Genomic DNA, 14,272 nt, shown 5'->3' on the forward strand with positions numbered 1-14,272 from the left:
AAATTACAGGTATTTACTACTCCAGATACACAGAAAGCAGCAGATGTGATCTATTTGGGATACGAAGGATTAATTTACTTTAAAAATGGTGAAGTTATGAAAAAAATTCAACAACAAAAAATAGGACAGATAAATGGATTTTCAGCCTTTTCCATGGAAAACATAGTCATCCTAACAGATTTCATTTTGCACAGAATGAGCTGGTGTTGGCAACTTTACAATATAAAAAGCGTCTTCCATTTTTTTCTAGGCACTTTTCTGGCCCTGTAAAATCCAACTCCATTTTGTAAATGAAACTATTGTAGGTACTTCCCATATCTAAATTTAAATAAATTATAAAAGCCAGGCATTACAATTCTCTAGATATTTACTTGCATTTCTAAACTGAGAGACAAATAAGCGGCACTAAATTGAGCTTTTTTCTCAGATTGTCTTCAACTGGTGACAAGCACCAAATACACCTCTCATTGCAAGAGACATCCCATATTCCATAAGAAAGTGTACTAAAAATGATCTAAAAGATTATAATTAGCATAATTTAACTGCAGTAAAACCATCAAAAAGACTACCCATAAATGAGCACGATTTTATTTATCCAGTTCTGTACACAAGGAAGAATTGCTTCAGCCTGCATTATTAATATTACAACCATGAAAGAACACTGTGGACCAGACAGTGCAATATATAGTAAGAACACATCAGCATTGTTTGGAAAATATATATGTGCACATGCATATACATGTAAATTCACACATATAACATGATGTATTAGGTAGAGCGTACTATATTTTGAAAGGTTTGCACATGATTGAGAAAATGAAGCTGAAATGGTGTGTTCAAATAAACTGGGGATTCAATGGCCCCAATGAGGGAAACAAGTCAATGGTGGACTCCATCCACATCTTCAGGAACAGAGCAAAACCACCTTCTTAATTTTAACCATTGTCAGACTTGCAGCCCTGTGAAAAGAGTAGAGATTAGCACATATCTGGCACCTATTTTGAACCTTAACATAGACTTCTCAGGAGAATCCAAGGCAATTTGAATAGCAAGGAAGTTAGCATCACCCTCCACCTGCCTTTTTCTCATGTTTGTCAGGAGAGGATTTTAGCTTTCAGCCCCAAGAAGGTCAGTCTGGCACACTGCTTGAGCATTAGACTACACCAGTTCCCTTCATTCCCATTAAACTGAAAAAAAAAAATAGACAAATATTTCCTGGAGTTCAAAAGCATGCATAAAATTGTGCACCAGCACCTTGTCTCTTATAGTGGACTGGCTATTACGGGAAAGCTGAAACCTGTAGAGCTAAGCACATGATCTCTTTAGTAGTCCAGTAACTAAGGATTGTCCCAAACGTGAATATCCCAGAGCAGAGTGCAATAGAAAGGTCAATGATAAATTAGGTGTCAATCGCCTGAAAAAAATACCTAAAAACGTTCTTTGAGGCAAAACATGAATACACTTGCCATAAAGCATGGGTGTCCAAGTTAGTACAATACACGATGAGGCTTTAGTTTGCTCTCCATCTCCAGCTCAGTACGTCTTGTATTAAATATTTCCCTCACAGAAAATTGAATTCTTTCAAATCACAAGAAGGTAAGTGATGGGGGTTTAAGCTGCATGAAAAAAAAAGTGCTTAAACACAGGCTTCCCACATCACAGGTGAGTGCTTTTACTCAAAGCCCAGGGTTGCTGCTGCATTGGCCGTGTTTCAGAATAAAGCAGTGCCATTGCTGCCACCTTGCCCGTAGTGCCCTGCCTGGGAAGTGTTTTCAGCATGACCTGCTGAATCTTCCTTGGTTAGGTTAGGCATCTCAGGAACTGTTTTCAAGTGGGTGTGTTTGGACTCAGTTATCTACTTTCTGCTGAAACTCACTACAGACACCTAAAATCTTATATATATTTGTCTATAAAGCACAGCTGAATTCTGAAGTTTAAAAAATCATTAACAGGTTTCTGTTTTTCCCTTAACATAAAGCTTATTGATGATTTTCTCATCAGTGCTTGCCCTAGCTAAGGGGAGAGGAACTTCTCCCATAACCAGGCCAAAGAGACCATGAAAATGACTTGGCATCCTGAAGCCAACCTGCGACCAGGCAGACAGAGGACATGGGCAGTGCTCCCCTATGCTCCCACAGGAAATCTGTCATGCAGGTACTTTCATAGCATGCTTTCTAACATGCATGGGGAGGTTTGACATCCATGCAAAATATAACTCAAAATGCAGCTAGAGGAGGCACAGAACATCAGCTTTTTGACTGCTAACTCAGAGATGAAAACACTTGTACAGGACTGGAGAGACCAGGGTTCAGTCTCCTCCTCCAAACTTTACAGGAAGCAATATTCAGGTGGAAAATAGAAGAACCCCACCCTCTTTCACTCTACCTTTCCCTGGCCATTAGACAACAAAATCCTAATCTTTTTCTGATCCAATAAATATCAAAATCCTCTCTGTGGGGGAACTAAGAGCAACTGGTAGAACTATGGCAGGAAAGCTGGAGAATACAGCTTCTTCCCACCACAGTCACACCACATCACTAATAACTGAGCTCTTGGAAGAAAGAGGTGAGTGAGTGAGTTTTGGCTAGATCAGGTGGAGAATGGAACTGAAACCAATCTCTCACTTCTGCCACGGCTGCTTTATAGAATCACAGAATGTCCTGAGTTGGAAGGGACCCACAAGGATCATCAAGTCCAAATCCTGTCCAAATCCACAAGACAAGCCCAAATTCACACCATGTCTCTGAGGGGTTGTCCAAGTGCTTCCTGAATATTGTCAGGCTCGGTGCTGTGACTGCCTCCCTGGGGAGCCTGTTCCAGTGCTCCACCACCCTCTGCGGGAAGAATCTTTTCCTAATACCCAACCTAAACCTCTCCCGGCACATCCTCCTGCCATTCCCTCGGGTCCTGTCATTAGTGACTAGAGAGACGAGATCAGCGCCTGCCCCTCCTCCTCCCCTTGTGAGGAAGCTGCAGACTGCGATGAGGTCTGCCCTCAGTCTCCTCTTCTCCAGGCTGAACAAACCAAGTGACTTTAGCCACTCCTCATACAGTTTTCTTCTCTAAACCCTTCACAAACTTCATGGCCCTTCTCTGGACACTCTCTAGTAGCTTTATATCCTTAATGTACTGTGGCGCCCAAAACTGCACACAGTACTCGAGGTGGGGCCGCACCAGCGCAGAGTAGAGTGGGACAGTCACCCCCTTCAACCAGCTGCAATGCAGGGCTTGATGCACCCCAGGACATCGTTAGCCCTCTTGGCTGCCATTTCAATAAAAAGCAAACAAGAATAAAAACTGTTTGCTTGGGAGGATAGAAAGGTGTAAAATGTCTTCCAGTAACCATATTATAAAAGAAAGTGACAAACCATTCTCAGTTCTTTAAAAAAATCACTTATTTCTCATATGTGAGGCTCCTGGCAGTGAATTCAAGCTGACAGAGCCCTGCAAAATGACAAGCAAAACCATGGCTAAGGTTTGCTCACATATCCTATTTGCCTCAGATGACAGCTATAATCAACCCTTTGCCTTAGAGGCAAGCTGGCTGCCACCTCAGATAGTGGTATTTTGGACTGCATTTAGTTCTAACTCTTCTTGGGCATCAGATAAAGAGCCTAAATGTCTACCTCAGAACTTCGGGTTCCTCTGCAAAGGCGAGTACTTAAAGGTTTGATGTGCTGCCCAAGTTCTTAATTGGATCTAACCCTGTGATTTGTTCCATAATAGGATGACCCAGCAGGATTATTTACAGCACAGCATGAAAGCAAATGCCAAAGAAGTGACAATGAAGCAGCACAAAGTTGTTGTATTGATTGTATAAATTGCCTTATTCAACAGCCTTAGGCTGACTATGAATATTTTAGTGTTATGCCTCTCTTCAGTTTCACATCTAATGTGTTTCTTGAGTAAACAAGTGATGCTTGGGAAAACCTTCCTCCCTTTATACAATATAAGACATTGGTTCCCAAAGAAAGCTCGGCAACTGGAGATTTTAAAATTAACTGAGGATCTTTTAAAACACATCTTCAAAACAACGCTGTGACAGCCTGATGGGTTTATTCTACTGAATTAAAAGGAGGTAAGTTTTTTTCAAAATATAATACCACTAATACAAAAAAAAAAGTTACTTAAAATCCTGTGATACTGAAAGAAAATGAAACTTCAAAATGTCAGTGTTCGACAGCACTGGGATTTTGTTGTGATACTACGGTGCCCAAACAACCAAGAACTTAACAACAGGTTACACAAAAGCTGTGGCAAAGTGCTGCTGGATGTTTCAGCATGTTTCTCTATCGCTTTTACTTTTGTGTAATAGTGTCACATAGTTTTGACAGCCAATTACCAGCAAGGACCTTGTTCGCAGATTGTGACCGGGGATGAGAAGCAGGCGTCCACTCTAACAGCGCACTGGAGGAACAAGGTCTTGCCTAGTAAACAGGCAAGACGTATATAACCTGCCATCCATGTGTATAACAGATGTGAGAGTGTCTCTGCCATCCAAGCACATACGATGGGCACTAAAACTACTTTTTGAGCTGAAAGTTATTATTAGCAACCCTCTCCGTAAGGGGAGAGAAGAGGCTGTGCAGTCGGACACCATTATATCACGCCACCAAGTCCACAGATGCTGGAGACAGCCATCTGTAATGGGAAGACAATTTTCCTCATAGACTTTCTGGCAAATTTTTTTTCTGTTCCTGGTAAAAAAGTTTATCTTATAGGCAGTTACACTTCTCCAAACTTAAACACAAGTATTTGTATCGTCAGATCAGCCTAAGGTATGCAGAGTATCAAAGGTGTACAGAACTACTGGACAGCATGACCATAGACAAAGTGTAACCCAGAGAAAATCATCATGAGAGAAACGTTTTAAATTAACCTCTGTTTAAGCTTGAATTGTGAGAGATGCTGAGAGCCCAGGTCATACATCCAAATATTCAGAAATCAGCTCCGGAAACGTTTAACTGAAAATTTTCTATCTACCTCTTTCCACAGAACAGGACTGACAACACTTACAGAAAATCTTAAAACTTGTAATCACAAGCATGCTATATAAATGCCAGCCATTATCATGAGCATGTCTGAAGCTGGCTTGACCCTGTGTGAAGTGAATAGCAGATTACACATTACCAAAAAAACCCAATTCCTGAAGGAAACATTCAACACTGCCAGGAAAAGAGACATGCTAGCTTCTTGCCGCCTACAGGTGAAATACTAAAATCCTCATGGTCCAGCAGCTAACTACATCTCCAGTGTTTGGGGAGCAAATTGCCTCAGAACCAGAACTGACATTAAATACAAACAGCATTGGGATTCACCAACTTTGTGCTACTTATGGAACCTTTTCTGGGTTCATTTTAAAGTTAAAACTTTTCATATTTTAAATGCTTTGGTTTTTTATAATCAGTCCACTTGACAAGGCTTTCTTTGGTTATTTTTTATGAAGAATAGCTGAAAGATCTCCTTTTCTCTCTTTTTTTCTTCCTGGTCCCATGCCATGCTTCTGCTAATTGCCATTGATTAGCAAACAACTTGCCAATTAACCCCGACATGGTAGTCATGGGTTTGATAGCATTACATGTCATCGAAAATGTAGGGAGAATTTACTGTTAGTTTCAGATAATTAGCAAGGGGCTGGCAGAGCTCGCAATTGCCTAAAAGCTAAATGATCCAGAACAGCTGAGATAAATTATTGAATCAATTAAAACGCATGATTGGATGTCTGTAAGTATACTTAAGGCTAGCAAACAAGTTTCTAGCTGTCATGGAGTAGAATCAAAATTAGTGGGAGGAGAAAGACTAGTAGGGGTTTGTTTTTTTAAGCTCTTGGAGTTTGTTCTGTTCTAGACTATTAACTAGTATCGACTTAAAGCAAAATCATCTGATAAAGAGTAATATCTAAAATGACTTTCCTTCCACAGTGGTTAACTTTTTTAAAAGGCAAAGAGGTTGTTATTGCTAATGCTATAATTGCAATATTGACAATTGGTGGGCAGCAACTTTTCTCTTTTTTTACATTCAGCTGTCCCTGTAATGTTGGGCAGAACCTTATCTATGGGCTGGCTTTCCTAGGAGTTCCTGCACTGATCCTTCTGGTTGTTGGCTATGCCCTGAACAACCAGACTTGGAGGCTGGTTACAGGCCAAAAGTCTCCTCTAGAGGAAGAGGCCAGGTCAAACCGGTTACTGCAATGCAAACTCATCTGTTTTGTCCTGTGCAGCATCACTGGGAGAGCACTGGTTGCTCCAATAACATGGCTAGCAGTCACCCTGATAAACGGCTCATATTACGTCTGTGCCATGAGCGAGTATGTCTCTGTGCATTATTATGGAGTTAATCTTAATGTAACTGCTAGCGAATACAGAAGGACATTGGCTGCATTTCCATGCAGTCAGTTAGTTCCTCCAGAGCTGACCCGGGCAAGAGATGAAGTGATTCTCCTACTCCGCTACCAGTCACAGGTGAGTAACACATGTTGCTTCTGTTGCTTGCAGATCTAATGATGAGAAAGAGTTATTTCAGCATGGAAAGTGTTAGGATAAAACAGGATCAGTATATTCTGCCTTGAGTGCTAAATCTGTGTGTTTTGAATCCTGCTTTGTTCCTATAAGTGGAACTGAAATTTAGGTATATAAATTACTATACCTAGTTGTCCTGTTTGTTACCTGCTACTGGAGGATATAGTCTTCCTTGCATAGTATCTTGAAAAGTACTGTCAAGTAAGACAAAGGGAAGTTCAAGATCCAGGGAGGGTATGAAGTTTCTTTATTCAAGCATAAGAAACATGTGACTAGGAGGCCCAGGCTGCGAGAGCTCTATGTGAACTGAACTAAAATCTTGGTTTTTAGATCAGACTCAATTCTAAAAACTTACATACTAGGTAAATAATAGGGGGAATATTAAGTTGTCGCTCCAGAGGAAATTGGTTTTGCACAGGCTGTAAGCTGTAATAGGCTAGGAATTAGACGGCTTTGCTTCTCACAATAATAGCTGTGGAGGCAAAAGCCTTAACAAATAATACAACAGAATTTCCTTAAACTTGACAGAAAGAAGTGACTTTACTACATGGCTATGTCCCGTATACCCAGACTGGGTTTGATGGCAACAGACCCTTATCAGGCTTATTTATACCTTGTTAACCTTATTATTTAGGAAAAGCAAGTAAAGAGCATCTTGCAGATCTTTCTGATGCTCAGAAGTCACCGCTGTGATTATTTTTAGCTGTAATGTTTTTTTCTTCTCAAGGTGGCTGGCTGGCTTCTGATTGCTATGGTAGTCATCACTGTCTTCCTGTCTTACTGCCTGGCAAGCTGTTTCTCCCCACTCAGCTTTCTACACTTCAGATACTGGAGCAACTATGTCCACAATGAGCAGGAGCTCTTTGACGAAGCGACAGACCAGCACTCCAGGCTCTATGCCATGCAGCATGTAAGGAAGTTCTTTGGCTTTGTCCCAGGGAGTGAAAATGTAAAGGAAATCCGTATCCCGTCTCTCAGAGAGTGGCAAGCCATTTCTGGACTGGCCTTTCTGAAACGAGTGGATGAGGAGCACTATGACTACAGCCTCCTCCATGACTGGGCACTCAGGAAGTCTGTAAATGGAAAATACCTGAAGACTGATGAAGACCCTGTGATCAGACCACAGCTCTGAGGGTCCAAGCCCCCTCCAACACCTTGCAGAAAAGCAGGAATGTGTTCAGCTCCCCATCAGACCTGAGCTGTTCTGGAACTTTTTGATGCCTTATTACTTTGATATATCAAAGTATGTGAGCAAGTACATATTGTTAATGTAGTCCTTTAGCACATGCTTACAGATGCCTTTCCTGATGGCGTCTGACTCCTGTGGGATGTGATGGTCTGCGTCTAGATTAGGATGAGCTGTTTCAAGATGCAGCTCTGCTTTCTAACACTTGTGCTAAAAGGATGAGTATGTACTGGGAGAGAAAGATATTCCCCAATGCTTTTTCTTTCCTCCCATTAAAAATTTTTAAAAATTAATAGCTAGACTTTGATTAGATCCTATGAGTCAGTCCATTCTGTACAGAGCAAAAGCAGATATCCAGCTTTGTCCTAGTTCCCCCTAGCAGAAATGCCTTCTTTCTCCTCCTCCATGTCTTGTATTATGTGAATAAAATATACTGAGCTAACTACAGGCTAAATCTGTGGCTAAGAAACACATGAGGAAACTTTAGCAACAAAGGGTGGGTCTAGATACAGTGATGACAGAACTTTAAATTCTGCTAAGGAGATAAAACGCCCACTGAGAGGCACAGGATGGAGGGCTGCAACATATAGCAGCTGTATGGAAAAAAAACACTTTACATGCTAAAAACTTAGTTCAAATGTATTCTCGCTGAAAGTAAGAGCAAGGTCAGTCTCCTATTCCATTCTACTTTAGATGTACTTCAGAATCTCTTAGGCATTTGTGTGCTTGTCTATTGTACAAAGAGCAAATCAGGATGGGAAACAAACCTCACTCTCTGCAGCAAGGTTTGCTTTGCTTGTGAAAAACTTACAATTTAGTCATACTCTTGTGCCCATAAATGCTACTGTGATTAAAATGTACTGAATTTAGTGAAAGAGGGCTTAATGTTATTTTTGTGTTAATTCAGTGTGGTATGATATGATGTCACTGCATCTCATGTCCTCTCTGACACCCTGTGTAGATGTCTCTAAGGTGGGAAAAATGCACACCATAATTTTTCTAATGCTTCCTGTACTGCCCTGCCATGTATGCATGCACGTGTGTACTGCAAAGCCATAGGCTAGCTTATAGGATGCTACCTGCTGTTAATAAATGACCCTGGAGTGTTGAAGTGGAAAAAATGTGATTATTTAGTACATTTTACTAGAAAATGCAGGAGCAAGTTGTAAGTTAAATTGTGGATCTTGGTATCTTGAAGATTTAAACTTCTAAACAAAAGCAAGCACTGTAGCAAATGCAAATTATGTATGTACTGAATAATTGGTGAATGCTGCATATTTTACATCACTAAATGTATTCTTAGAAATTCCCACATATTTCATCAAGCCTTAACTTTTCAGCTGTGTGATGGATTGACTGTGGCTGGATGCCAGCTGCCCATCAAATATACTGTCTCTCCCCTCATCAGCTGGACAGGAGAGAAAAATTGTGGGTTGAGATAAGGACAGGGAAACCACTCACCAATTACCATCATAAGCAAATCAGACTTGACTTGGGAAAATTAGCTTAATTTATTATCAATTAAATCAGAGTAGGATAATGAAAAATAAAACTGCAGTGTATTATGGACATTGACTCTGTAGGCTGTGGGCACAGAATCACTTTATTATAAAATTCTCTGATTATATATAGCATTTCTGTAAAGGGGATGCCCCTTTGTTCCCCAATCACCACCCGATTCATGTTCCCAGTATAACTTGATACTTATATTTTTTTGTTCCTCCTGGCAGGCACCTGACTTGTTTCTCAGCTCCTTATCTCCAGAATTTAGCAGCCACCTGTTGTTTGCAAACCACTGGAACATGCAGAGCTTGCTTTGTATGTGCCCTTTCTTTGATCCATTGTCCTTGGCCGTTTCAGCAAACAGGCCCAAGTCGCATATTTCTCATGCTGTTTTTATTAAACACGATGATGTTTGCCACAACTCCCCCTTTTTTGTTTATGACAAATTGGTTGATTAACAGTGTGGTCATAATGCAGGCTTCTGCCTTTTGCACTCATTGGATAGCTGACCATAGAATCTGTAAAAACACTAAGAAGAAGAAAAACTACACAGCACCTATACCAATAAATACCCACATTTGAAGATTTAATCCACTAAACCAAGTTTTTTGATTTAGCCATGACAAATCATTCCTTAATGTTTGAAGCACACTTTCAGTTGTTAGGTCTTGCAATTTCTTAACTTGGTCCTTTAACTGATCATGCAGAGATTGAACGTTATGCTGAAGAGGTAAGTCAAACACCCACTGTAAAAGTTGTTTCACAAAATCCCAGCTATGCTGAGTATTATTCCACAGGAGAGGCTTGACACATAAAGCTCTATGTTTATGTTCCCAATCACATTGCAGGTTCACTCAGGTTTTGAGCACCGCCTGCCCATCTCCCAGCCACATCACTGGCTTTACAGTTCTCACAGGGATCCAATAAGGACCTGAAGGAAAAGAAACAAAAGCATATTCCCATCCCCAGGTAAGCAGAGGAACTGGTCCCACCCATTGACCAGATTCAAAATTCTTATAAAACACCTGGGGCCTCACAGTAGAGGACTCCCCAGATCTAAAATGTCTATCTACTGTGGAACTATATTGTTTAGACCCAGATAGATTAAGAAAATTTAAAACATAAGTAGCTCTGTCCAATATTTCCTGCAGCGTAATCCCTACCAGATTCCCCCTTTTTTGTTTATCAATAAGAGATTTCAAAGAATGATGGGCACATTCTATAATCACCTGACCAGTTGGAAAACATGGGATTCTAGTAATACGTTCAATTCCCCAATCCTGAAAAAATAAGAGAAAATGGCGAGAAACATAAGTTGGTCCATTGTCTGTCTTTATCTCCCAGGGAACCACCATGGTTGCAAAACATCGCAAACAATGTTTCACAACATCCCAGGCCCAGTCCCCAGAATGAGCAGTGGCCATTAAAAACACAGAAAAGGCATCGATAGAAACGTGGACATATTTAAGTCGTCCAGAGGAAGAAATATGTGTGACATCTGATTGCCACAAGTCATTTGCATTTAAACCTCTAGGATTAGTTCCAGGCAAAACAGGTAAAGGAGAAAGCTGCTGACAATCCGGGCGTGCCTGAATTATATCCTGAATTTGTTCAGTTGTTAGAGAAAAATGTTTCCATAAGGAGTGTGCATTTTGATTAAAAAATTCATGAGCCAATTTAGCCTGCTCAAAACACCGAGGAGAAACTGCAGCCATTGTAAATCTATCTGCTATTGCATTGCCTTCAGCAAGAGGTCCTGGTAGGTTAGTGTGAGATCGAATATGGACAACAAAATAGAAATGTTGTCTCATTTTCAAAAGCTGCACCAGTTTTAACAATAAATCAAACAACGGTCTGTTGTCCACCTCCTGTATAAAAGCAGATTCTAAACGCTGAATAATACCCGCGACGTGTGTAGAATCTGCAACTATATTAAGAGGTCCCCTGGAAAATAACTCAAAAGCACGAACTGCTGCAGCTAATTCCACAATTTGTGTAGACCCCAATAGATTCAAAACAGCTGAGGCCCATTCTTCACAGTCTGTTTGTTGCCAAACAACAGCAGCTTTACCTGTTTTACCAGAACTATCAATAAATACAGTACGTGCATTTTACAAAGGAACAGAACTCAACAAAGATCATGGCTGGAGAGGTAAGCAGTGTAAAGAACCTAATAAACGATGACGTGGCAGAGAATGCAAAACAACATTAGTATAATCAGCCAAGGCAGCCTGAAAAGTTAAACCGTTACACAACACAGCATGAAACTCTTCTTTTGTTAATGGTAAATGGATAAAGACAGGATCTTGTCCTGTTATTTGTTGACGTTTCAAACGCCCTCATGAAACAAGTCTGGCAATCAACTCTAGAGCAGTGGTTAACGTCTTGGCAAAAGAATGTGGTAGAAATAGCCATTCTAAAATGCACAAAGCATCTTCTTCCATCTGTGCTTTTTCGTCCCATTGGCCTAGAAGAGCATACAGTTGCAAAGAATGATAAATGACAAACAGTTGAACTGACAACTGGAGGGAAATTCAGTGGGCGAATGTGGAATTAATTTTATCTGTCACTGTTTGAAGTGCTGACTGAGCGTCTTCTGTCAATCATCTAGGAGAAGTTAGCTCAGGATTCCCTTTCAGTAAAGAAAACAGAGGTGACAGTTCATGTGTTGTTACACACAACAGAGGTCAAAGCCAGTTAATTGTTCCCAACAGCTTTTGTAAATCATGCAAAGTACTCACTGTGGTAGCAAGCTGGACCAACTGTGGACATACATATGAATCAAGAAGTTTCCAACCAAGGTATTTCCATGGAGGAACTAATTGCACCTTTTCTGTCACAATTTGGAGGCTGTATTGCTGAAGCTCAGTTAATACGCCTTCAGAAACTCAGGAAAGAAGTGATTCAGTTTCAACAGCTAATAAAATATCATCCATATAATGATATAAGACAATGTTATCATACAGTCTGTGAATATTCAGCACGGCTTCACTGACCACCACTTGACATATGGTTGGGCTGTTTTTCATCCCTTGAGGTAGAACTACCCAATGAAACCGCTGCATAGGTTGATCATTATTAATCATAGGAACCAAAAAGGCAAAACAAACACAAACGTCAGGATGTAAATGAATAGCAAAAATGCAATCTTTCAAATCAGTAACCTTCAAATGTCAATTATCCGGAATCAGTTGGATTTGGAGCTCCTGGATGGAAAGCCCTGTGCTGGTTTTGGCTGAGAAAGGGTTAATTCTCTTCACTGTAGTGCCTGTGGTGGTCAGGGACCTTTCCAGCTTCCCACCCTCTGCCACGTGGGCAAGAGGCCGGGAGGGGTGGGGCCACGGCCGGGGCGGCTGACCCCGACTGACCAATGGGATGTTCATTCCATACCATGTGACGCCATGGCCAGTATATTAACAGAGGCAGTTGGAGCGCGGTGGCAGTTGCGGCTTGGGAAGGGGTGGCACCAGGTCGGCGAGCGGCTGCATCACATGCGGTTTGTTTTGGTGGTTCATTCCACACACACCCCAGGTTTTGTGCCTCACATTGTTTTCCTTTCCATTGCATTTTTGTTGTTGCTGTTTTGTTTTAATTATTAAACTGTTCTTATCTCAACCCGTGAGCGTTACCCTTCTGATTCTCTTCCCTGTCCCACCGGTGGGGGAGTGAGCGAGTGGCTGTGTGGGGCTGAGTTGCCGGCTAAACCACAGCAAGCCCCTATAGATGCCATCACTGCATTAATAGCTCGGAGGTCTTGCAACATAAAGTGGTATTCCAAGGGCTTGTGGAAGGGACAATATGACCTAATTTCAATTGCTCTTGCACTAATTCATGAGCCCTTTCCAGCCGCTCACCTTTCAAAGGCCACTGGTCTACCCATACTGGCTTGTCTGTCAGCCAAGTCAGCTTGAGTTGCGGCTGAATGTCAGTGGCCCGCATTAAAAATGTGTCATTATTGCTATGTTCCATTGTTGCAAGAGATCACGACCCCATAGAGTACATGGCACAGCCAAAACATAAGGTTTTAAAACTGCTTGTTTGTTTTCAGGACCTTCTACTATCAAGGAATGCATACTTTTCCAAGGTACCTGTGTTCCTCCAATTCCAGTAACAGCAGCAAACACCTGTAGTAATGGCCATTCCAGCGGCCAGTCTGACTGTTGAATTATAGAAACATCTGTTCCAGTGTCCACTAGACCCATGAACACCTGATCGTTTATTCTACAAGTCAACAGCGTTTGTCCCATGGTAGTTTTCTGTGTCCAAAAAATGCAAGGCAAACCTGTGCTTCCAAACCCAGCGGATCCCCTTTTGCCAGCATGGGCAGGGTTTCCAGCTTGTATCTGTGTGTTGGGCAGCAGGAGCAACTATGCAATTTGCTCCCTGCAGGTATAGTGCAGGGTGGTGTAGGTGTCCAGACCATTATTTTAATCTCTCCTGTATAGTCAGAATCCACGACCTCGGGCAAAACAAATAGGCCTACTCTGGAAGTAGAGGAACAACCAAGTAATAGGGCACATAAACCCTTGTGTAAAGGACCATACACTCCTGTTGCCGATAAATGTACAGATTGATCTCGAATTACTGTGGATTGATTGGCGGCCAGGTCCAACCCAGCACCGCCTGCTGTGGCTGGTTTGAGAGACCCAGCTATTGTAGGTTGCCAGTGCTCATCTCGCTTATATGTGCCGGCCATGTCAAGGACTGCGCCAGTGGAAGCTGGGTCCTGTTATGCATCCTCAGGGCAGCAGACCTTGTGCCTCTCCTCCCGTCTCCTGATGCACTTCCAGGGAGCGGATTGCCCTGTTTGTCAAACTTAGAATGACATTGATTAGCCCAATGGTATCCTTTTTGACAGTGAGGGCAGAGCTGAGTAGGTTGCTTTCCCTGCTTTCCTTGACCTCGTCCTCCTCTTTTTGCTTTCAGGCAATCCTTCTTTACATGTCCCTCCTGACCACAGGAGAAACACTTAGTAGCAGCTCTTGTGACCACCAACAGGTGAGCTAAGGCAGCAGCTAACATGTCTGCCTTATGTTGCTCAGAACCTACATTTTGGTATGCTTTA

The 14,272-nt window shown here is 41.7% G+C and overlaps 1 protein-coding gene across 1 annotated transcript; it reads left to right on the forward strand.

The window, feature by feature from the left end:
- Positions 1-5,775: 5,775 nt before the first annotated feature.
- CALHM4 (calcium homeostasis modulator family member 4) lies at positions 5,776-7,650 on the forward strand. The gene is made up of 2 exons (XM_075089853.1): positions 5,776-6,461; positions 7,246-7,650. Exons 1-2 carry the CDS (start codon positions 5,904-5,906, stop codon positions 7,648-7,650), a joined length of 963 nt encoding a protein of 320 aa, XP_074945954.1. The 5' UTR covers positions 5,776-5,903.
- Positions 7,651-14,272: the final 6,622 nt, after the last annotated feature.

The sequence above is a fragment of the Phalacrocorax aristotelis genome, chromosome 3 (genome assembly GCF_949628215.1).
Source record: "Phalacrocorax aristotelis chromosome 3, bGulAri2.1, whole genome shotgun sequence".
In the NCBI taxonomy this organism is placed as follows: Eukaryota; Metazoa; Chordata; class Aves; order Suliformes; family Phalacrocoracidae; genus Phalacrocorax; species Phalacrocorax aristotelis.